Source organism: Camarhynchus parvulus, chromosome 18 (assembly GCF_901933205.1).
Source record: "Camarhynchus parvulus chromosome 18, STF_HiC, whole genome shotgun sequence".
NCBI lineage: Eukaryota > Metazoa > Chordata > Aves > Passeriformes > Thraupidae > Camarhynchus > Camarhynchus parvulus.
Window position 1 is genome coordinate 11,376,405 of NC_044588.1, and position 25,865 is coordinate 11,402,269.

A 25,865-nucleotide genomic window follows, 5' to 3' on the forward strand; every position below is an offset into this window, starting at 1 on the left:
GGCCTGGCTGCTTGTCCCAGCCCCGGGCAAAGCTGAGAAAGGGAGAAGGGCTCCGCCAGTGGAAAGCTCCGAGTCGCGTACTGGTGCTGAGGGAAGCAAGGCTGATTTCCCCTCCAGTGGGAAGAGCTGTATCCCTGCATGCAGAGGGGCATTGCTCTGCCCAACTGAGCTGTCACAGCACAGGAGAACAGGATGGAAATGTGAATGTAAACTCCCAGGCTGGAGAAATCCAGCTCTAAGCAAAAGATCCCCTATTCCAGGCAATGTGCACAAACATGATAATACTTCTAGAAAAAGAAAATGTAACAGCACAAAATTATTTCCTTCTGAATTAGGTCTATTTCCACGCTTATATTTTCCTTCAGCTGGCACAGGAGGTTGGTCTGAAGGAGTCTCAGCAGAAAGAAGAGACTCAGTTATCCCAAACTCCTGCTGGATTCTGCACAGCACATTCCTGCCTTTGGGAGAAGGGACATTTAGTGATGCAGCCAAGGCTGTCTCTCTCCTGTGTGCTGAGACCTGCAGCACACAGAGAACCACAGAGGGACAGACAGAGAATGTGCTGCTCTGACAGAGCCAAAGGCAGGAACGGCTAGACACTGGTGCAGGCTGCCAAGGGCTCAGCCCCAGGGCTTTGTCCGAGAACCAGAACTGTAACAAGGCTGAGTCCACTCCACCCACACCCAAAGTGGAGTGAAGAAAGTCTGTGTCACCAAGCCAACGGCCTGGAACTTCCCTTCATACTGCCTCTCCCCCTCAGTGCACAGTTCCAGAGGGGGAGCTGAAATGCTGAAGTCTCTGGAACTCCAGAGGGAGTGTGCTGCTACCCTCATCAGAGCTTTGACTCACTCAGGACAATGTTTGCAGTCACAAATATGAAGCAAGAGAAACCCCAAATGAGCACGAACACAATCCAGAAGCTGTGCCGGAAAGGGGAGAGGTGCTTGTTCACCGTCCCGCTGCCGAAGACCAGCTGGGTGTCCTTCCGACTGCAGTAGGCCAGGAAAGCTGGGATGAGATACTGGATCCCATTCCCGGCATAGGCTCCCGTGATCCCCACCAAGGACTCCAGATCGTGGGTGCAGAAAGCCACCAGCACTGGGGGAATCAGCGTGATGGCAGGAAAGACAATCCTATCCACCAGCCACGGGTAGGTGCCCCCCTCTCTGTGGAAAAGGGTCTTCCAGTTGTTGCGCAGGGTCACTGCAATGATGGGGAAGTTGGTGCTGATGGTGAAGACCGGGAAGAGGCCCAGGAAGTACCGAATGAAGGCCACGCTGACGATCTCACAGTTGGTGAAGTTGAGCGTGTACATGTCCATGAGGGTGTCATTGCGGAAGCAGTAAATGGCAGTGAAGGACAGGAGGCTGTAGAAGGCCAAGATCAGGATGTAATCGAGCAGCACGAGCTTGTTGACGTGCTTCTTCTTGGAGATGGGGGTGATGAGGGATGGCAGGGAGTGCTGGCACATGAAGGAATAGACGCACACCCCAAAGAGATTGCGGATGCCCGACAGCTGGGCCATGGACGGGTGACCTTCAGCTTGGCCTCTGCTGATGCGGATGAGGGCCAGAATAATCATGAGGATGAAAGCTGGAGAGAGAGAGAAGGTCTCAGGTCAAGCCCAGGGCCATGCTCCTCATGACCTCCTCCCACAGCACTGGCAGTCTTGGCACCGGCTTTCTCCTGCTATGCAAGATCATCTCCTTATCTCTTTGATGCACCACCTTATCTGAGGGTGCTACATTAAAGGCAAGGTGCACAGGAATTAATCGTGATGTGCTGTCAGTGCCAGTCAGCAGATAAGGGAATGGGCCCAGGCATCTCCCTCCAGTCTCCTTCTCACAGGGACTCACCCTCCCACCCCCAAGAGCACAGGGCTGTGCTGTGCCCTTCAGAAGCAGAAGGCTGACATGGCTGGTGAGCCCTAAGCCCTCAAGGGTTTTGGTCCGTGGATGCTTCTGCCACACACACACACACACACACACAGAGGTTAAATACTGTCATTTCAAAAAGGCTGAAACATGTTTGGCTCCAATCAACCCCAGTAATAGTCCTACACATTTCTAACTGGACTAGTGTTTTCAAGACCTCCCCTACATGCACAGAAGCAGCAGCTACTAGCAAGCTTTCCTGTCCCTGGGATCTGTCAAGCATGATAGAGCAAGAACTAGCCAGCCATTTCCTGGGTAGAAGGAACAGGCTGTCTGTAGCTAATCCCAGGGTGGAGAAGCCAGTCTGGAAGGGACTAAAGCAGCACTGAAAGACTGCTATTAAAATTCATCATTTCTAGACACAATGTCTGCTTGTCTACCCTTCACTTATGTCAGGAAAAAGCCTAACAACATTTTACAAAGCTTATTACAAATAACAACATGCCAGGGACAATATGAATTGAGGAGATTGGGCTAATGCCCTTATTACTCTGAGGGTGGAAATTTGAGCCAGACCCGTTACTGTGAGACTCTCATTCCTACCATGGCATATAAAAGCAGTAGAAAACTAATTCTGGTGTCACAAAAATTACGTCAACCTAGGAAAGATGATCATCAGCTGCTGGAGTTAACAAGTAATGGGGAGAAAAGGACCTGCCTGGCAGGGCAGCAAGCAGTGAGATTTACAGTCTGGTGCTGCAATGGGTGAGCCACTGTGGCTTGCACAGAGCTGTCCTTGCACCAGTCTGAGGCACAGGAACAGAGCCGTGAATTATCAGGTAATGAAAAAATCAACAAAATGCTGAAACAACTACTAGAGACAACTTTGAATGTCATTAATATAAATCCAGAGGAATTAAACAGAGCAGTGCACAGTTCAAGTCCATAGGAGGCTGGCACCAGTGCTAGGAGCTGGGCAGGCTCACCATGGGGTGACGAGATCACGGGCTTGCTCTGTGCCCAGCTCTGCTCCCCACAACAGGAGATGGGAAACCCTGCCAGGGACAGGACTAGGGAAAACAGTTACAGACCAGTTAGTGAATGCTGCCTCTCTTGTGCACAAAAATATCAGATTATTCTCACTGAACATTGCCTCCCATATACCCCCAGCACTCCCCAAAACCCTCTCTCAGAAATTCACGTTCTCCTGCAGCAAACACCAGCTCCATGCTGAACCCTTCCCAAGCCACATGCTGCATTTCACCCTGTGCTGCCTCAGGAAACCTCTTGCTTCCAGCTGTTTCCCAGTGACAGGGCATGTTCTACCAGCCCTCCCCAAACACCACACTGACAGCAGCAGATCCATTCCTTCATCATACCACGAGGCCAGGTTGTTTTGGGAGTGCTAGGCTCTACTTCCTCCCCCAAGGGCAGTCACAGAGAGCTATGGAAGGCAACAGCTCATTGCTCTGGGGGTGTGCAATTCCCCTTGCCTTCACTCAAGCCCAGCAGGTGAGGGGCACTGAGAACAGGGGTACAGTTGTTGTGCCTCCCCCACTGCTCCCTGGAGGGGAGATGCTTGCCAGCCATATCTGCTCAGCAAGAGACCCAGGAAGAGCTGTGTTCCAGGTGATGTGACATGGCTGCACTCCCTGGGATTACACAGGCTACAAGGAAGAGGAAAAGATGCCCTGAGTAATATGACAAAGCAGGCTGGGCAGCTCTGGAAATGGCTGAGACTGTTCCTTTCCTTCTTGCCTGGGAGAGGTGGTCAGGCTCTGCAGCCCCATCCTGAGCTGGTCCTGTACCTGGGCTAAGATGTGACTCAGAAGTCTCACAGCTCTCCCCCTGCACACTAGGACAGTGGATCTCCTCATGCTCTGGTCAATACAGTAATGAGTGATCTCTCTCCATCCCCCAAACCCACTCTCACCATTGGCTCAAAGCCCCAGGTGCATCAGTGCCAATAGGGCCAGGGAAACTTTCAGGCAGGCAGCACCCCATCCTTGAAGCATCTCCCACAGACTCTCCTCTGCCCTGACATGTGCTCTTCTGGCAGGGAACACTGAAGGAGCAGAATTCTTGTGGATTCCCTAAATGATGGATGGTCTTTGGCTTATGCAACTAGAATTTGGTATATTTGTTTTTCATTAAATATGCATTTTAGAAATTTATTATAATTAAAAGGAGTGAGGATCCAATATTAAGATCCAAACTAGTTTTGCTTCGAACAAGGCAAGCTCTGCTTCCCTGCCTGAGCACTGGTGCACTGCAGATTCAAGACCCTTGAGAGGAAAGGTGCTGAGTAAACTGGAAACACCCCCTGCACAGTTCAAGCCTCAGAAAGGACAACAGAAGTGCTGCCCCATGGTTGTTTTCTCTCAGTCCCTGTGGCAGAAGAGTTTCTCACTCCTGGAACTGGAGAGCTAAAACACTTGCCTGTCAAATTTATCTCTCTGTCCCTGAGAGGAGGTGAGCCAAAAAATGAAACTCTGAAACCTAGATATGGTTTGGATGATAAGTCAAAATGGAAAGAAGATGACAGGCTGACAGACAGGCAGCTTTGAGCAGAAAAGAGGCAGCACAAGATCCTCAGGCACACACAAAGCTCCCACTCACTTCCCCTACCTGGGACAGCAGGCTGAAGGCAGAGTCACATGACACTATTTCATGTCACCTACTGTTGTCACATCAGCTGTCCAACAGCATTCCTTCACCACAAGAATCCTGGTGAAGACATGGATTCACAAAAAACCCTTGATGCCTTCCTCTCCACACAGAACAGAGGACACAAGCAATGTGTTCCAGGTATGAAACACCTTCAGACCATGATCAACAGCACCCAGAGCCACAAAGCAAGGTTCACAGTGATGGCACCTTGGATTGTTAGATGGTTACATGAAAAATTTGCTTTAAGCCTTGTTTTATATAAATGCTTAAAAAGCAGTCAAGGGGTTTGCTTGTCCTGATTTTACCACAGTGTTAAACCCACTCCAAGCCCCCAAACCACAGGCTTGGCGGTCAGCAAGGCACAGAGGCCACTTCTTGTCTCATGTTGTCTCTTCTAGATGTTCAAGTATAATTTTTAGTGAAGGATTTAAGCGAGCCTGAGGAAAAAAATAAAGAGGGGCTATGCCATAAAGGCAAATTGTGATGAATCTCATCCCAGCCATCCAACTGCCTCTCCTGCAGACTCTCTTTGCTCCCCTCACTATCTGAGGAACAAATGTTCTCAGATAAAGCAGACCTTGCAGTCAGCTACTGCTCCTCTCCTGCTTGACTCAGGAGATGTTGATCCAGAGACAGGGCAGTTCTGCTCTGGTTCTTGCAGGTGAAGTAAGGATGAATATGGATGAGCCAACATCCAAAGTAGTACAGTTTGGGAAATATGTGAGTCTGGGGATATTAAGAAATACATTTTTGTGCATTTTGATAGAAACATAACAGAGCTGCAGAGAAGCAGAGAAGATAATTTAGCCATTCTGAGTTTAAGGATCATTTTACAGAGTCAGAGAAAACACCTCTGTAAATGAAAAATGGTGTTTGTACATGAGTTTCATCTCTCTGCAGAAAGGCTATTGCAGAAAAGAAAATAACTCCAAGCTTCAAACACATTTTTTTCCCCTGTCATGGTAGGTTCCTGCAAGAACTGATGCTCAGAATGAGCTTCTGGTTTAACCCCCCCTTGCATCCCTGCAAGACAAGGTACTTGTGAGATGTTCACATCTTCTCCGGCCCTGTCGCTACTCCCATTCCTCCTTCTGCAAGGAAAGCCTGAAGAGAACATCCCCACGCCTGCCTGCCCCCCGCTCCAGGGCCCAGAGAGGCAGTGGTGTGCAGCCACCCCACGCCTGGCTGCTCCCCTACCCCCACTCATCTGTCTGAGCTGGTGCCATGACACGTTTGTGGCAGGGCCATCCGTCACCACCGGCTGACGCCGTGACAGAGCTTTCCTGTCCAGGCAGAGAATCAATATGCCAAGAAATAATGATAATGGATCACCCTATCCCAGTGCAGACTGCTTGCTTCCCTTTTCATACATTAGGCACAATGATGGATTCCAGGAAGAAGACGTTTTCAGGCGCTTCCTAAACCCAGTCTCTTTGGAAAGGGGAAAATTTCTCCCCACCTCAATCCTGTATCAAGTCAAAACACAGCAGGCCACTCTTAAACAGAAGAATAGATCTCATTTAGTTTAACATTAGGCAGTTTTTTCATAGAAAGGGCACAAAACCAGGAGCATCTGCTCTGTACACACTGTACGGGCGAGGAACACGTCAAGACAGCTCTACCTTCTGCATCCCCACCTGACACTTGTGCTGTCTACTTCCCTGCTGATGTCTTTCTAGGATGTTGGAGCCCCTTCTCAGAGCCATCTGGCTTCCAGCAGTGATGTGGGCAAGCTGAAGAGCCCACTACAACTGTGGAATCACCAGGCATTCTGGATTCTTTGTCATTTGAAGTATTAAAGCACAGCTGGAGTCCAACATGCTGGCAGAACAAAGTACCTAAAATTAAGACATTGATTTTTAAATTTAAAACTCATTTAGCTAGTTTCTCTTGCAGAAGCTATATCCTGCCACTTGTTCATGACCTCCAGTTCTCCACAAACTCCAGAGCAGCAACTGATTAACTTCTCCAACCTTCAGAGGGGGTTTCTATATGAATTGACAGTAAAGAGGTAACATGAAAACCAGGTTTGCTCCATTAGATGTGGGAGCTGGAGTAGTTAAGGATCGGATTTGACAATGACAGAGCCTAAAACACCATCTCTAGGAAGATGAAGGATTTATGAGTGCAGAGACTGTGGGGAAACAAGATGGATATGTTCATAGAAGACAGGAATTCTCCAGAGAGAAACGTCAGAAGGAAAAGAGGAGGGAAATTACTTCCCAGAAAAAAGGAATGAGCAAAAGTTGTGGAATATCACTGTGGCTCCTTCCTCTAATGGAGAGCAGGGACTTGTCTGGACAGTGTTACCCTCCCTGCCCCAAAGCCTGAGGGAGGGTCCACAGGGCAGAGGACTGTTGCTTATACACAGAATGTGACACAGCTTACCAAGAAAGCAAGAAGAAGCCTCTCAGGCACCTCCACTCCTCCAAGCCTGGCTTGCTCCTGCTGCAGCCAGCTCAGACACTGCTGCCTTGGACCAGGTGGAGCCTCTTTTCTTCACAAAGGGAAATTCCATTAAAAAGTACTACCAGGACTTTTTGGCAACCAAAAGCAGTTCAGTGGAGCTTCTCTGCTTTAAGGGCATCATTTCCCTGCTTTTCTTCATCAGGCTTGCAATACTATAACCAAGATTTACAAGTAGCTTCCCCAACGGTGCTAACAACGCCTGCCATGAAACCAGCACAGCTGCCCCATCTCAGCCCACATCAGCTGGTCCCACAGACATCTGCACACCAGCAACAGCTCAGAGCAGAAAAATGGCCTTGCACTTGGGCATTTATCACAGATGCTTTTTCTCAACATATGGGAAGGAAAGAGGAGCCAGTGAGGCTTGTTTGCTTCTGGGGGGAAATTACCCGTAAATTTTATGGTCCTCTCTCTGCCAGTCACCTCTGGCAGAAGAATCATAAAACCTCTGCAACCAGGACTCTGCTCTCAGCTCTGCTGCTGGCTTGGCCTATTAGCTCTGACAGTCACTTCTCTGTCCATGTCATAATTTATTCTTCTGAGAGAAGGGAATAATACACGCTTTGGTGTCACTGTGAGCCTGAACTACAGCTGTGCATGCTTTGGAAAGTACTGGCTGCAGAGCACCCATGTCCCATAACATCCAGGTGCGCTGCAGACTTACCCACATCTTGCCCATCCTGCCTTGGGCCCTACACAGCAAAGTTTTTTATCATCTGTTCCACCAACATCCACTCTGAACAGAAAGCAGCTTTTCATGCCACAGCCCCACTCTGAAAACCTGAGTGGGCACCATCATCCAGACCCTTTTGCAGGGTTGAATATGCCCTTACATGTGCGGCTCCCCTTCTTCAGCTCTCAGGCCCATCAGTGTCTGCTGCTGCCTGAATAAGGTGTTCTAGTGCTCTTTTCAGGAGCATCAGCTCCTCAGGCAGGATCTCAGTGGTCCCGTCCAGAACAGCAAATCACTCTCCATCTGTGTCTGAAGCTCACAAGGCTCTTCCTCTCACACAAGCACTGCTTCACCCCATTGCCTCCCACAAACAGCACTGAAATGAGCTCCTCAGCCGACAATCCCAAAAGCAGGCATGACAGAAGCGCAGCATTTTAACTAACTCTTCATAAATATATTCACTTCTCTTAGTGAATTATTTACCCTGGGCTCTAGCAGCAGCTTCATCTGCTCCGAAAGGGATATAAGAACATGAAGTAACTTTGTTGAAGCAGCATGTCAGAATGAACATGCAACAGTGTCCTGATTTACAGTCCAATTCCCTCATCCTCCTGTATGCCCTGCAGTGTGAAAGGAGAGGGGCAGAGATCACAATGATCCCTCCTTAAGCTATTTGCAGAAAGCTCAATTTCTGATCTGAAAAGAGGCCACCCACCTTGAGGACTGTGGGTACTAGCAGGCTAATTTCTCAGCAGGGTACTGGAAGTGCAGGACTTCAGATAACTGTCACCCCCTCCTAAATCAGCCTCCTCTGTAATTCTCAGTCTCAGTACTTGAAGGGATGTAGCACAGTGACTCCAGTTTCTGCAGCGAGTCAAGTCCAGCACAGACAGCTCTGCTGCTAAGGATGGCAGTGCCAGTTACCTGAGACTGCTCACAAGGTGAGATGGTCTGAGACCAGTTCTCTGCAGAGCAGTGCTATAAACAGCAGAGCTCTGGTGGAAAGAGCAGAACTACCAGAGAAACCACCAGATACAGAAAGTCAGCCCCACTAGCATGCTCTGGACAGGCCTTTTCTAGTTTCTGCCCCAGAAGCCTCCTACCAAGTATCCTGGAAGGGGATGGAATGGAGAAAAGAAGGGTTTAACACAGGTTTCCCAGAAATTCTTGTTTGCTTTCCCTCCACCTTATTGGCCAGGGGAAAGAGCTGGGGTAGACATTTTATTCCTGTGCGTGTAATTGTGAGATCATTGTTTGGGCAGGGTTGTGAAGGCTCTGTCTCAAGGGCTTGAATAGATGTGGTGTGATCCAATAGGGAGAGAGAACTGAGCCTGTTCAACCAAACCCAGAAGTTTATTACTCTATGAACTATCTCTTCATTAAAATACAATACTTTCTAATAACTACAATACAGCATCATGAGCAGCACACAGAGCACAGGCCCCATGTGGGAGCTGTCTGGGAACATTTGGCAGAGACAATTTAATAACAGCAGCAATAATCACACTACCAATGTCTTTAGAGCCAGCAGTCCTCACCTATAGAGCTGGACATCTTGGGCTGCAACAGGCTGCAATTAATCGGGTTAGCTGCTTAATACACAATAGCCCAGTGTTTGCTGCTCAGCTCCACCAAGCTCTGTCCTTTTGTTATCTTTCCTAATCCATACCCTATCCCATGATACTGCTAGTCAGTTATTATCCAATATTATCCAATAATAAAGAGGTAGGGCTGTGCCCCAGTGAGCTGCATCCCCTCTGCTGTGAGAGGTGTATGGCACTTGCCTGGATCGGTCTCTCTTGTTGCAGCACAGTGTGCCCTTTAGCAGCTTACCCCTAACAGTACCCACTTGATCAGGATTGAAGAAATGAGAGGGAAAAAAACCAGCTAGATAAGCAAGTCTCTTTAGAGAGCAATCCATTGCCACCATAGATTTAAACCCTCCAGGAAAAAAAAGGTTCTGAAATCCAAACAGCAGAATTGGAAATACCAACAGCTCTAAATTTATTGATGGCTCAGTTGGTTTAGCCTTCTGCAGGAAGCTCTGCTCCAATAACTTTGTAAGAGACCTGGAAACAGGCTCCAAAACTGGTAAAGGAATTGATCTAATAACAGCTCTACACTTTTCTGAGGCTGAGGTGGAAGAGAGCTGAAAGAAAGGCAGGAATTACACTTTGGGGAAGGACCCTCCTCACCCCACCCCACAGGAAGAATTTATACTCACATGACCCCAGATCTGGGTGAGCCAACAAGGTTCTAACCACAAATCAAAACAAGGCTTCACTGTAGGCACCATTGTCAGGCTTTAAACCAAATGATATTTCATGACTGGCCCTCTCTCCAGAGAAGCACAGCAGGCAGGCTCCCTGTTGCACCCCTTAGGGTGCCTCTGCTCTATCTCCCAAGGCAGCTTAGATACCTGCAAAAGGCTGACAAAGCATTCTGAGGAGCTTCTGCATCGGAAAAGGGATGAGAACTTGGGTAGGCAAAGACTTACTCATCTGCCAGCTCCTGCAGAACAGAGATCTCTAAGCAAGGGTAAGGCCAGCAGTTCCAAGCACCAACTGCTGCACTTAATTTAACCATTGGCACTCAGCAATGCCAAGTGACAATCAGTTCTGCAGCCAAGTGTGTAACTGCTGCTCTTCAGAAGACTGGCAACAGCTCGATTCCTCTGGAAGCCCTCTCTGCCACCAGCCCCACTCCACCTGGAGACACAGATCCACCCTCTGTGCTCCTATCACTCCTGGCAGGGAAGTGCCTTGCCATGCCAGCCTTCCTTCCAGATGAGCTGTCCGTGATCAACAGGCCCAGACAGGGAGAGCCCATCTGCCTGGGCTCTCTGGCAGCACAACACTTGGGCTTGCAAGCTCCTCCTTCAACTTTCTCCTTATAGAGGCTTCAGAGGTGCCTGTCCTGGCTTAGTCCCTTATCCTGGGAGGATGCCAGATAAAGGGCTGATCCCTGGAACATCTCCACATTCTTTGAACTGGTCCATTTTAAATTTCCAGCTCAGATCCCAGTGTTTAAGCCTATTTTTCAGAGAGAGAATGATTTTTTTTTTATCTGTGAGGTGTGGAATAAGACTGCTGTAGGCTTTGATAGCTGATGTGCTGCTTGTGATGAGCATAAGGCTCTGGAAGAGGCTGGTGACATTTGATTATCACTTAGATCAGGAGAAAGAGGGGAAGCAACTTTCAAAGGCAAGGCTGACACTGTTACAAACACCAGCAGAAATGACCTTCACACACAGCTAGCTCTCTCTGCTGCCAAGAACCATCCTCTCAGCTGCTATCATCTGAATCACCAGTACACCTGGGGCAGTGCTGCTTTACATCAGCCTCTTCTGCTCAGAAATCCAGGGACTTTCCACCGGGCTGGGGAGAAGGGTATGTAGTGGGTCCTGTGAGAGGCACATTGCAAAGTCTGTACTGACCTCCCAGCTTGGGAGGCTTGATTTTTTTTCAAATCATGATGCAAAGCATGGGTCAGATTCCCATCCACAGCAAGCCAATGAGCACAGGTAAGCTGAATAAGCCACTGTCCACGTGGGAAGGTTTTCTTTCCCCCACACAATAAACAGGTATGTGGGAAGCTGCAGTGTTGCTCTGCTGCTCAGAGTGCTTTGCAGAACCACCCTCAGCACCACATGGCTAAAACCAACCCAAGGAAGGTGAAGGAAAGGCACAGTTAATACCAGGACAAAGAGTTCACATCTGGCCATTGGCATGCAGGCAGGAAAAGTCCAGAAGACCACAAAACACTACCCAAGACCATTCTTTAGGATCTAAGCTCTCTAAACACCAACCTGTGTTTAACTCACAGCCCTGCTTTTGGAGGAGGGGACAGCAGTGATGTGAGGACTTGGGGGAAGCCAGTTTGACAAATCTCAGCAGTATGGGACTGATCCTTACCCCAGGATTTGCAGCAAGAGCTTTTTCTCTGCTCCCTGTATCACATGGCTTTTTGACAAATTGTCTTTCCCAATAAATCTATCCCTCACTGTACACATACGGAATCTGTTCTTCTAAGTAGCCACTGAGGTGCTGTCAGGGTCATTAACTATCATTATCTGGGGCAGCTGTTCCCCAGCGTGCTGACGCAGGAATCAATCAGGCTAAAACATGAATTTCCCCTACACTTCTCCAAACACTGCCTTTGTCCCTCTCCATCAAGCCATGAAAGAGAGGAACAGTTCTGCCATCACACCAAGGTTTAGCAATCCTCATACTGAAAGGAGCTGGCTAAAGGGAAACCAATGGCAGATGAGGCAGGCATCAGCCTGTCACAGAGACAGGATGAGGTCTGACTGATGTCTTCACCAAGAAAGAGGAGGCAGGGTGTATGGAATCAGGCCAGTCAGCTGAGCAGAGATCACTCTTATAAACAAACAAAAAAAACAACCAAAAATCCCCATGCAAAACTTCCTCATTTCTTTTAGTACCCCTTAATGAGATAACTTCTTTCTCTGAAGAATGGGGGGGCTTTCAAACCTTTCATGTGCTCAGACAACAAAGGAGAAAAACAGGCATTCAGGATTTTCGCACCATCCAAAGTCAGGATTCATTAACTCAAACTGTTCAACATCTTAGACTTGAGAGCTTAAAATCCAACTTAATTTTCCTGGGTGTCAACTGCTTAACCCCATCTCAGGATTTTTCTAGAACAGAGGATCTTTATTCCTCTGCAGTGACTGCCAGCCACCTCCAAACAGGATGAATTCACAGAGAAGGGACAATACCCAGCTGCAGTCTGGACAAGAGTATGTGTGTAATGGGAAATAGTTAGAGATGCAGCTTTTCTTCTTATTCCAGGGATACATATAAACAGAGCTAATTCTGTGTCTGAATGGTCTGGATTTACACACCAGGAGACTGTTCACCTGCAAAAATGCTGACCATTAACCTGCAGAAATGCTCTTTATTAGCCCTGAGTATCAGTCACTCTGTCTAAGTGACACCAAAATAGACAAACCTGAACATAAACCTCCACAACCCACACACACCTCTCAGCCTTTAACAGCATGTACACACACAAGCCAGACAGACATGAGGCAGCTGCATCTTTGAATGACAATGGCATTGGGAAAAAAAACCCAAACCAGGAGTGATGTCTTACTTTCCTTAAGGGAATGATCTGTCTTCCCAGAAGTTCTTGGCAATATTTTAGAAAGAACTTACAGGAGCAGGACTTCCCAAGGACAGCACACATTGGTTTGGGGGTTTCCAATGCAGCACATCTCACCATAAAGGAAGACCGAGGAAAATAAATACAAGCAGATGATAAAACTAAGGGTGGAAAGTCCGAAAGAAATGCCTTTTTTTCTTGGATCAAAACAAAGATTGTCCAAAGTCTGTTGTGCATATGTGTGAGAATAAGAAACTTCCAACTGGTGGGTATCACAGCCAGCACCTAGGCAGGAGACTCTGCCAAACATCTTCTGCCTCTCACACAAACCAGACTAAAACCTCACTTACCGGCCATGTCTGATGGAGAACAATTTGTTTTGTTTTAATCAGAAATTTCATCCTAGACTAAAACCTTTCCCCTCAAAGATTTATTAGGCCTGCACAACTGTCCTCAAAGAGGTTGTTTTGACAAGCACTTGCTTCCAAACAAGAAGATCATGCCAAAGAGAAGTGTCAGTGGCGTGACTCGGGTTCCATCAACAGTAAAGAGGTGGGCGAGCCTCTGCCAAGACTCACCTATCCATCTCATGAGGGACGTCATGATTTGAAGATACTTGGTCTTCTGCACATTGAAGAAGGTGAAAGGACCCAGGAGGAGCGTGAATGCTGCCTGGAAGGACAACAAAATCACACATTAGATTAAAAACCAGAAACTCTGCCAGCAAGATGAATTTATCAGAAGAGCAAAGCTTGCATTGAAAGTTCACCTCCAGACATGTCTGTTTGTCATGAAGCTTTCTTTGTTGCTTAATTTTACAGCTAAATTGGCTGAGACACGGGGTCAAGTAAGCTGCTGGGTATCAGAGAACATGCCTTGGGCAGAAGTAGAGCTCAGGATCCTCTTGGCTCTCAGCCGTTTGCTATCACTGCTACAGCACTCCTTTACTGACACATTTCAGTAAAAGCTCTCAGTACAGCCTTACAGAACATTAAATATTAAACTCTGGCCTCTTTGCCCAAGTACATGCTCAGTTTAGGTATGAATAGCAATAGCCCTTACCAGTCTACTTCTATTAACATTGATGGGGTGGCTTCGGGGTATCCCAGGCTCAACAGCAATGGAGCCAAGTCTGCCTGGAACTTTTTCCCCCCCTGCTTTAAGTCACCTGTGTAAAACATAGAGGGTTTTTTATAACCCTAAAAACAGATAGTGGGAACCTACAGTGTAAAAGTTCAGCTCTTGGAAGCTAAAAATCTGTGCAAAATGAGGGGAAAAGTCATCAAAGAGATACTCAGAGAATTTAATTCAGTGTGAAAAGTAAAGGTTTTTCAATGAAGAACTTCCTCACTCCCCTCTTGGATGTCTATTAAGAGAGCAGTGTTTCATAAATCACAGAATGGTTTGTGTTGGAAGGGACCTTGAAGATGATCTTGTTCCATCCCCCTGCCATGGGGAGAGATCTTCCTCTAGACCAGGTTGCTCAAAGCCCTGTCCAACCTGGCCTTGAAGACTTCCAGGGGTGGGGAAAATTAAACTGGGGTACACTGCAGCACCAGTCTGTTTCATGTCTTCCAGCTGGGCTGCAAAATACATCCAACAAAGATCCACCCTAGGAATCTGGACTATACAGCTTCCCATGAGAGTTTCTTCTAGCACCTCCTAGAGCACACAAGGCAACCATGCTATCAGCCCCATGTCCTGAGGTGACATGTCCTATGCAGCGCTGTCACTTCTGCTCAAAGCAGCACTCAAGCCTTACCTACCCCAGAGAGAAGAGAAAAGGCTTCACTGCAAGAAGAAACAGACCCTGGCTGCAGTCTGAACATTGAGATTGAGAGAAGCCACTTGTAAGAGGGGGACAAAATGGGTGTTAAGAGAAGAGAGCCCTGCCTGTCCTCCATGGGATGGCATCAGCTAGCAATACACTAACAGGTCCAAATGCTCTAAGCAGGCAGTGCTTAGAAAGCCACAGCACACACAGCATAGGTTTGTAGAGCATCCCAAAGAGATTTTTAAAGACAAATATTCAACATTAATATTTACACATTGCTCTTTTCCATGACTTCTTAAAGCAGTTCAAGAAAAGGTGTCACCAGAAGCGAAGAACTGGGACTCAGAGGGGCAGGTCTGCCAAGCCTCAAGGTCTCTGTCGACACCAACAGAGTCAGGACAGAACACAATCCAAGCTATTTTAAGATTAGCACAACCCCAAGAAACCTTTTTTGAGACAGTTTCAGAATATCTGCAAGGCAAATTAGAAATGCCTCACATCAGAAGTATTCTCAGGTGATGAAAGTAAACCCAGAAGGGGAGCAGGGGAGAGAACTCTCGGTTTGACATGTTGCTTGGTGGGGATATATTCTGATCCGAGACCACTGCCTACACCAAGTCTTGCTTTTACTGCTCAGATTTAAAAAAAAAAGGACAGGAAGCATGCACAGAATTCAGATTTGTGAAGCAATTGATAGCTGTTGGATGAAACGCTGAAATCACACAGAATACAATGCCACAGGCATAACTGGCAAGACTAAGAGCCAAATCAGGTTTAACAGTTATGGGACTTGAGGTTCTAACATAGAAGCAAACCAGCCAGTTACAAACCTTTTTTTTACTCTTCTCTCTCTTGTTCCTTTATTCTAATTGGGACCTTAACTCCACTCTTTTCTCTTTAAATAAAAAACCAAGTTATGTTAAACCACAACACCTGCCCACTATGGACTGCCACTCTATCCTAGAGCAATGCACAAACTCCAACAGACTAAAGAAACTTTTGACTAAAAAGTGATGTAGGGCAAGGGCCCAAAGCAAACAAAAGTTGACACCAACTGTCTTATTGACAAGTATTCTTGAGTTTGTGACTAATCTCTTTCAACTTTCTCTCCCAACACTGCTCAACACAGCCTCCCCTCAAATCAGTTTATCGCTCCTGCATCAGAAAGCTCCGAACACAGAGAGATGGACTGAGGATGTGATAATTAAGGAACAGGTGTCTGCTGTAAATGAGAATGCTCCAGAACCAATTGGCAAAACAACCCCTCAAACCATAGCAAGGATTAACACAAAATCACCAAGCACCAAAGCAGCTGGGTCTGAAACCCAGATTTGTCTCACCCACCGAGGAAAGGAGACATGTCAGGTGGATTTGGGGCTCAGCTGTAGAAAAGCATCCTGAGGTACTGGAAGAACCTGAGTGTTCTTCACTTTTTGCAGAGCACCTTAAACAACCAAATCCATTCAGCAAGGTTTTAAACTCTCCTCTTCTCTGGCCATTACTGCTTAACTCATGGGGAAGAGATACAAGTTGTGCCTCAATGGTTGAATGTCCCCCCCATTCTTTAGGATGATCAGTGTCTTCTGTTCTCAACCAGATCCTGGTCCAAAAGAGCCAAGCAAGAGATTAATTCTAATGCAATAGAAATTTATTCCCTTCTCCATTTGACACCCATTAGTGGTCAAAGATGAATATCCATGGATCAATACAAACAATGCTAAGACCTGCAATGAGATGAGTTTGCCTTGCTTTGCAGGGATTTGTGCCAACCACTGTTAAGGAAAGGAAGTTCAGAACACACTGGACTGCTTGGAAGAAGAAAGCCTGAGCAGAACTGGATATTAAACATCCAGATCAACATCATTTTGAAGTGAAACTGTGTGCAGCTCAACAGGATTGAGCACAGGGCAGGAAAAAGGGGCCGGTTTCTCACCAGCAGCCAGGACATGAGGACAAGGACTCAGTCCCTGGATTAGAGCTAATCTCACCATCAACCATCAGGAGTCCCAAGGCTGGAACTCTATTTAAAAACACATCCCCAAAAGGATGAGAAGAGACCACAGTGCTTAGCAGGAGAGTGTCTACTTCCTCTACCTCGCTGTGCCAGACACCTCAAATCCTCTTCCAACACATTAAATTAATTAGTTTCATAACTTCTCCCTAAGGAAAAAGGAAGCCCAAATAAGCACCTCAGACATAGACCCAAACTTTCTATCTGATGTTTTCCAAGCTCCAGTCTCTCCCAGAGGGAAATAATTCACAAAGTACTTCATTATACATGTAATTCAAACAATCTAAAATCTACATGGAAAACTGTACCAGTCAGTACAGTATCTGTCAGAAGTCAAATATACAGAGCCCTGGCACATGAAAAATCCCTCCCAAATTTTCCAGTTCACCTCTTGAGTCAGCTGAGGTATTTTCTAGGAGTTTATCATCCTCTTCCTAAGATTCAGCAAATAAACCCACCCAAGGCAGAATGGGCATAGTCTACTTTGATTAAGATTTTTCTGCTAGTGAAATGGTTTATTAGAAACAAGCAGGCATAGGGGGCTGATTCATTACTAAGCTGAAACAAGGTAAAGGAATGCGTCCTTCAGCTAAGGAGGAGAACTGAACCTATTAAATGCTGTCTAAATTCACAGGATGGCAGACAGAAACCATTACAGTGCTTTGGCACAGGGCTGGCTATTAAGAATGATTCCCTCATTTCCCTCCAAGCTCCTCCATTAAATGGGAAAGGCCAGGTAAATCACCAGGCTCATAGTGGAGGGTATGTGGAATCCACACACAGCAAGTAAATGCAAAATTCTTTATTTTTCTTCCTTTCTCCTGCAAAAAACCAGCATGAAAATCCAGCACGCTAAGGACTAAAAAAGACTGTGGTTTTGCTGCTTTTACTGACATTTCCAGTCAAAAAAATGAGAAACCAGTGAGGGTAGAAGAAAGAACAGCAGCTTGTCACCCTGAATTACACTCTTCCCTGCAGGCTAGTAGGAGCCACAAGCAGCACATCAGCTTGCTCAACCCCTGGGAGGGTCTTCAAATCCATTTCTCCCACCAAGCCAAGCCACAGCAACACAGGCACCAAGGTTTGGGATCTTCCCTGAGCTGCAACTCAGCTGATACCACTTTCCCAGCCTCTGCACCTGTCAGCTCTCGGTATCTCAAAATGAAAAAGCAGGCTGGTCAACTCGAGTCTTCTTGCCACGGGGGAACTAACTAGGGCTTACCGTTGCCTGGAATATATTTTTATATATATTTATATATTTCTAAAAGTATATTTTATTAAAGCTCTTATGTTAAAACTTGGTTATGTAACCTTGTTTATTGGATTATCTTCTAAAAGCAAGAGTAAGATCAAGCGTTAATAGGACATCTGGTTGGTTTTTATCAGCTTAGTCGCAGCCAAGAGGACCACCAAGACAGCTCTTAACCACTAAGTGATGGCCAGCTAATGCCAGGAGCCTTTCAGACCACACAAACATGCTTTAAGCCAGTCAGAGGGCTGTTTGACCAAACGGGGTCTTTATTGACCTGAAGGGTCCATCTATCACTCTGAACCAGTACAGTTCAATAGCTTTCATCTGCTGCTCAGCATGTGGCTTTTACAGCAGCAGCCAATATAGCTCAGGAAGCACAATTAGCATCCAAAATGTGGCTGATTCATGTATTAGATACAGTGGTTACAGCATTATGGCTAGTGCCTGCATATATTTGCAAGAGGACCATCTGAAAAACCAGCCTCATTCATAACTGTCATCGGAACTTGCTTGTTTTCATGCTACACAAACTCATCTGTAAGAATTGCATCTGTTTTTGGTGCTTGCCAAGTAGCAAATTAAAACCAGTAGCTATTGCTTCTTATTGATTCAGAACCTTGAAAGTTTCAGAAAGATTGCGTGGAAGCAGGGTATGTACCTGAGCAAAGTGAGGCCATGATTGTTAAATGCAACAAATGTGCCAGAAGCAGCTCAAAAAGTGCAAGAGTTTTTGAATAAAATCGTTTGTGCAGCACAGGGCTATTATACCAATGAGAAGTTACTAAGTCTCAAATAACAGAGCAATGATCCCTCAGTTTTAATGTGAAGATGGAGAAGAAGCGTTGTAGCGCTCGCTCCTTAGATATCCATCTCCCTTTGGGCCCCCAGCCACCCTATCTTTTCCTTCCTCCCCTGCTTTTTACACCCTCATTCAAACCTACAACCCACCCCAAACCATCTAATTCCTTGGAGTTCTTGCTTCCCTTTGACAGAAATCACAACATCTCACACAAACTCCACTTTAGGATGGTATCAAGCGCCATCTCTGCAGATACTGATGTTTAGATTTCACAGCTGCTGAGCAGTGGTACCACTGCCCCACAAGACAGCACAGCAAATAACCCTACTCTAAAGAGGGGTAAGATAAGAGCTCATAAAAAAGTCACTGGTTTAATAAAATGGATCACTCTCCTTGGTAGACTTTGACACTTTTGCAGGGAAGCCAAGGGTTGAGTGCTTGATACTGGACTGTGGGTACACAACATTCCCACAGCAAAGTCTGACACCAATAAGACACAGGCTTGACTGGACGAGCACTTCCCAAAGGAAGCTTTGCTTGATTCAGTGCTCAGATGCAAGGAAAGTCTCCTTGAGCACGGCAGGAAAAAGCAGAGATTTCTTACATGCTGTCAGAAGTGGCAACTCTGACACTTGCTCTGCTTCTGCAAGACATCCCTGAGCTCAGAGCTATTTCACAACTCAGATGAGCACTAGAAGGGACAGATGAAACAATCCAACAAAACCAGACTGCGCAAGTACAGAGAGCAAACAAGATGTCAGGGAACTGGGATACTCTGTTCCCACCTCAGGTGCTTTCCACTAGAGCGTGTCACACGTAGGGAAAAAAGTCCAAAAAGCAAAACTGCATTTATTGGCATGGGCACAGGTCAGAGGTTTTATTCCTGGTTGGAAGGCTGAACCAGACCTATCACCTTTAGTAATTCCTTAAGAATTGGTGTTCTGTTCACATCCTTAGGGAATTTTTAGGGCTGACTTTGGAGAGAAATGTTAAATGCATGGTGCATTCCCCACTCTTGTTTGGAACTCCTAGATAAAGAAAAGAGCTTCATGGCATTTCAGACCTACCTGCAGCTCCCCCAAGCACACACCTGCAGCCTCTGGAAGCTCTTCTGTACCCACTTCAAGTTGTGGCTACTGCAGTGCTACCCCAAGGTGGGCTCCAGTTACTCCTGCCAGGGCCCCAGGGCTTTTCAGCTAAAACATCTTAAGGGAAAAGGATCTTGAGTGTGGCGTCCCCTCTGCCATCTCTCATCCCCTTCACTAGGGTGACAAGGCCATGTTTCTGTCCTACATGAGCTCATATCTCAAGCTACAGAGCCAGATGGCCCACCAGCAAGGGCGGCAATCCAAGCTTTCCCTGGTAAAGCTTTACCCCTTGCAGCGGACAGTACAAATATAAATACATGGAAAGAGTCTGATTGTTCAGGAAGGAGCTTTTTAGAGAGCTAAAAAAAAAAACCAAAAAACTGAAAATCCACAGCCTCTCAAGGCTGGAGGCAGGGCTGCAGCAGGGGCCATGCTGATAGGCAGTAAGTTATCAGCAGACAAGCTGTTATGAAGCTCAAAGTTGGTTGAAAAGAGATAAACCAGCCACAGAACAAGGATTGCTCAAAGAAGTTGAGAGGCAAGAGGGATTTTAACCTCCAGATCCCCTGCAGAGTCAGGAAGTCACAATGGAGGGAGGCCACAGCCACCAGACAATCCACAAGGAATATTTATAGCTGAAGAAACAAGGGCAGTTATGCTTTGGGTACAGCAGGCAGCTGCCACAGCAGCTCCGGTAATTAACGTGCTGCTCTCGGGACACCTGGCAGAGCTCTATAATCATAACTCACATCAGGCATATTCCTGGCACTGAGGAGCCCTCACCCACCTTCTTCCCCAGCTCCTTCAGGCAGGGAGGAGATATCCTCCAGGAATTAAGACCTTGGTTGCCGCCAGGCTGATTTTTGCCAGTGTAGCAAAGAGGCCTTTCACCCACAGCGCCCTTTAAGCTGGATGCTGCCTTCTACAGTTCCTGTGCCACAGTGATCCTAATGCCTCTTCCAAAATGGAAGACCTCCTGCAAGGGATGAAAAGAAGTGCTTGTATTCCCAAAGATACCAACTTCAGTGGTTCTGAATACTATCTAGAACTTTTCAAAGGCTCTAGCCCAGCACCAGCATTTGATTCTAACTGCCCATCCAGCAAAAAGGTGTAGTCATTCCAGCTCCTTAAACTCTGATCTTGCTGGTGATCCAACACACCAAAAACCAGTTATGAACTGGGCAGCCTCCATGCAGCTCTGGGAGGCCAAGGCAGAAGCAGCACATGGACAGCAAGGCAGCACTTCAGGGTGCTGCTCTCCTTTCCTCTCCCTACCCTTACTCAGGGCCCCAGCCTGTTTCTGAAGCTGGTCAATCTCTGAGCACCAAGAACTTTCCACTTTGGAAAGAATACCCTGAAATACCAGTTCTTTCTCCACTTAATTTGAAGGAATTCAGGCACAAAGTGTTCTCAGAAAGTCATTAGGCGCAAGGATTCTGTTCCTGGCATACCTGGGGTGTGCAGGATCACGGCCAGCGGCAAGCTTACACTCTCTGGGGTAAATACACTTCCATTATCATTTTTCACAACAAGAGAGAGATAGAGGCCAGCAATAACCCCGAGGTGACTGGCATCTAATTTTTCATCATTGGAGTATTTATGGCACAGCCGTTTGCAGCATCTTGTAATCACTTTACCGCCTCCTTGACCCCTGGCTCCCCCTTATTCTGCATCTCCTAATTGCATCTGAACAAGCAGGAGGGAAGTAGCAAAGTGGATAGATGCAGGAGAGCTGAATGCTTGGGTTGTGATACTTGGAAGGACAGCAGAGGAGGTGCAGAGCCAAATTTGGCTGAACCCCCCCCCCCACCAGCTTGCTCTGATCTCCCACAGCATATGAAAGTGGAGCTTTCCTCCTTCCTGACACTGGGTGACCTTGAGGAGTTGTTCTCTGCCTCCCTAGTTCATTAGCATGGTATGAGAGATTAATGAGTTTCCTCCAAGAAAGTGTGAGGGCATCATCTTTATACACAAATACAGCCCCAGATTCCTGCATATTTGTAGCCTCTCCCAGCAGGGCATTGGCAACTACAACAATATTTATATTGACTACAAAAGCCCCTGGGTTAGACAGCACAAAGCAAGGGAGATGTGGACCAGCATGACACGGATGCACAGAGGGCCCTGCAAACATGTCAAGCTACAAGCTGCCAGGGTTAGGAGGTACTTGGGTTCAGCAAGGATGAATGTTCCTGAAGGCCACTAAGCCCTTGTCTGCCACAACACCAGCAGTGTTTTCACCACGAAGCCGTTATTTGTTCTCTTTACTTCTCTCCCCTACAAACTTCTCAGTTGAGTTCCTCAGGATTCTCCAGCTGCCTGGAGGATGCAGCTTCAGGGGCAGCATCATCCTGCCCACTGTGTGATGCAGGAGTTGCCTGAAGGGAAGGAAAGTCTCTCACTTTAAAACTACTTAGGACAAAGGAAGAGATAAAGCCTTGTTGCCCAGGGCAACAAGGGGTGCCTGTTCACTTCCAGCCTTCTTCCCTGCACAGTGCACACCAAACAGGTGCAACAGGCTTGGGAGACCAGCTCTGCCCCAGAGCATTATACCAACTTCAACTTACACGATAAATCCCAGCTGCATTATTTGTATTTATAGTCCTGCTTACAGAAGCATGAGCTACGTGTGGGATTTGCTGATGTAGTCCAAAAATCCACATTTTTGGACAAGAGCGTCAGTGATCTCACTCAGACATACAGCGCAATTTAGGATGGCGTTAAGTTGCAGACTTATTTAGGAGTAAAAAGATATATGGGTCTGTCCAGAGCTTTCCTCCACAGCTTCTGATAATGTTCATAGCAGCAGAACTGCACAGTTCTGCAGTCCTGAGAATTTCTACCTGTATATTAAAGAATTAATGGTAATTTCAGGGGATGAGAGATCAAGACTGCTGTCTTACTAGATGAAAACAATGATGTGAATCAGGCAGGCAGCAAGGTCAGACCTCTGTTTAAAAACAAAGCTGGTGCTAAAGCACCAAACAGAATACTGGAAAATATGCTGTTGAGAAAAAGGCTTATATTGCATTTCCCAGGGGATTGTTTAGCTGACTTAACACATCTTCTTCAGCTCTGGTTCCTAGGATGCTGCCACAATCACTGCAGAAAGTAACACCGCACAGGGGAAATCTATTTATTACTTATTTTCTACCAATGTTCTGAAAACCTAAGATTTGTGGCTCTGCTGGAACAGCCTAGTCCAAGAAAGAAATTTTAAAAGGCCCTTTTTAAACCTTTACCACTTGGGGTAGGGAGTGGGTGATCACATATATTAGTTCTGACACCTGCCCTATTCGGGAGAGATTGGTCTCCAGTATCAGGAGAGAACAGTGTCAGCTTTGGTGCCTTGCTGCCCAAGTGAGCTGACTCCAAAGGACAGCTTTATTCAGGGAAAGCAGCAGCATGGCCTCTCAGCCTTGGCAGGGTGGCTGTGCTGTGCAGCAGGGCTGTGGTTTGAGCCCAACATCACTTCTGGTGAGCTTCCAACTGCAGAATGTGCAGAAAAGCAAACAGAGATCTGTGTAAAGTCACTGCTTCATCCAGTTTGTTTAGTTGGTTTGTTTCCAAGGTTCATGGTCACCATCCAACACCACCTAAGTCAAACTAAGCACTAAAGTGTACAGGACATTCTTCCTTGGGGAAGGCCAAGAGTGTCTGAGCTCACTGATGGCCCCTGCCCATTGCATCTCTGCATCTCCTGCACCTTGCTTCTCTGAAGGGCTGGTAGCACCTGCAGCACACCTGGCCATGCATTCAAGCAGCACCACAGCACCCTTCCCTTCCAGACAGCCCTTGCCAGCCTGCTGGAGGTACCAGAGGGACACAACTGGTCCTTTGGAAAAGCTCAGCACCCAAGTGACAAGCACAACCCAAGCTCCACTTAGGAAAACACACTTCTCATTGTGAAGTGAACAGACAGCTCTTTACAGAAAACACATTCCAGTTCCCTGCACTATTGATTTCCCAGTGAAAAGAGACAAGCTAATCCATTAATGTTAGTTGCTTCAAAGTGTGGTCTTGCAGTTGCTTCAGTCTGGTCCCAAAGGCTGATTCTCTCACCCAGTGTTTGCCTTCTGGCTGGTATTTCTTTTACTCAAAATGCCATCAATTACAAGGAAGCAAGAAAAATCACCCATCAGGAGCTGAACTCCAGCTCAGGTCACTGGCACAACAAGTTTATATTTCACTTCCACAACACCACACTCATCTGCCTCTCCTCCTGACAGCTCAGGATGAACCTCTGTTTCACAAGTCCAGTTATTATCTGAAGATCCCTTTGCATTCAGAAACACAAGGAGTGTGGCAACCTCCAGTAAAGCCAGTTTATCTGTCACAGGCATATGATGAGCAAGCAATTGAAAGGATTTATTGATGAGTCCACAGAAGAACGGACCAGGATGAAGGAGGCAGGATTTATGCCATATTAACAAGGCTGTGTGCCAATTTCAACCTATTAGTTGCACAATAAAGAGTTGCCTTCACATCCCACATCCAGACACCATTTATTTTAGTAGAACTTGGCTCCTATCCCTCTTCAGCCACTTCAGACCAAAAGAACAACATAACTGACCTTACTTTTTGGAGGCTGAGTAGACAAGAGGCATGAGAAGACTCCAGTCAGCCTCTGAGACACGGCTTTTAGCCAAGCAAAGCCGCATTTCAGGGGCACCTATAACAATTTGGCCTACTGATATTGATATTTAATGCAGTACTAATTCCTCTTGTGTCACAGTAATGCTTCAAAACTCAGGTGCCCTGTACACACAGAAATGGCACAATATTCTGGACTATTGAAAAGCTATTTTTTTATTTTGAAGGCTTTCAGAACTGCCTTTATGCACAGAAGTAGCAGCTGCCTTTTTTGTACGTTTATTTATATTTCTATATCAGTATCATAGTAAACCACATCAGAGCATTTGTGGTAAGGAATATAATGCAATCTTTTTGGCAAGAAGGTCTTACCATTAATAACTTCTTATAGGATACGCAGGGTGACAAGCTAATAGTGCCCCAGTCCTGCTGCATCCTTACTGCAAGCTGAAGTAACCTAGAACACAACAATGCTACAGTTTAAGCAATTTCTTTAAACAAGATAATGACTTCACACCATCAGGATAGACTACCACCAGCTTTCCTTCCTTTTTACTGGCTCACTCTGGGAGCCCAGGACAAGCGCCCCAAACCTTTTAGATTGATGTGCTGTGAAATCAGCCCTCCCTGGTCCAGCTCCTAACTCTGAGGCAGCTTTCTTCCCCATCACAGGTTCTCAAGGTCTCTAGACACTAAGACCTGTAAGAATAAATATCCAGGAGACAGCAGCTGTGACCCATTTATTACCGAATGCTGCTGCAGGGCACAGCTGAGGAAGGCAGGGCAGAGGAAAAGCATTTGCTGCAAACGGAATGGTGGAGAAAACCCAGGTGCCCTTGGAAGAAGCACTCTGCTTGCAGCACTGCTCCAGCTCTGTTGCTCCAGCTCCCAGTTGGAAACAGACAGCTTAGATCAAGCATGGATGTTCAAGTACTGCCATGAGGGCTCCTCTCATATCACTGCTGGGAGGCAAAATATATAACAAAAAAAAAAACCGACCAAAAAAAAGAGAAATCAACAGAAGCCAACAATGGACTGAGAGGCCACAAGAACATAGTGTACCAAACAAGCTGATAAAACTGCCCCAGTGCAGGTAAATGCATTTGGAAAGATCTATTTTGACAATAAAAATCTGAGATATCTTTACCCAGAGCAGGGCACAGGCAGAGCCAGGAAGGAGAAATGCCGTGGAGGGAAGCAGAGCACGTACAGCAGGCACACAAAGCCCAGCACTCCAGCCTGCAGCCGGAGCGGGCGGGGAAGGCAGCACCGCACCGAGGCCGACGGGATCCACATCAACACTTAGCAGTTCAGCCTTTGCATTTGCTGATTAAGTTCTGCCGGTCCTGAGCAATGGTACAACAGCACGTGTGTCCTCAGACCACCCCCTCCCTCCCTGCACAGCCTCCTGCAGCTGCAGCCCGGCCCCGCTCTGGTCACCGATCAGAGCATCGGGCCAGGGTGACATTGTCCCCTCCTGAAGAGGGACAGTAAGCGCCTGTGAGCCCGCTTATTTTATTCACTGCACAAGCACG

At 46.8% G+C, this 25,865-nt stretch overlaps 1 protein-coding gene across 1 annotated transcript in view; it reads right to left on the reverse strand.

Moving 5' to 3' along the window:
• Positions 1-319: 319 nt before the first annotated feature.
• TMEM104 (transmembrane protein 104) overlaps positions 320-25,865 on the reverse strand; it is a 41,806-nt gene continuing 16,260 nt past the window's right edge. Inside the window, exons 9-10 of the mRNA XM_030962285.1 lie at positions 13,392-13,485; positions 320-1,593 (exon numbers count right to left, since the gene is read on the reverse strand). Of these exons, the coding sequence (XP_030818145.1) occupies positions 833-1,593; positions 13,392-13,485 (855 nt within the window). The 3' untranslated portion in view covers positions 320-832. The remainder of the gene's footprint in view (positions 1,594-13,391; positions 13,486-25,865) is intronic.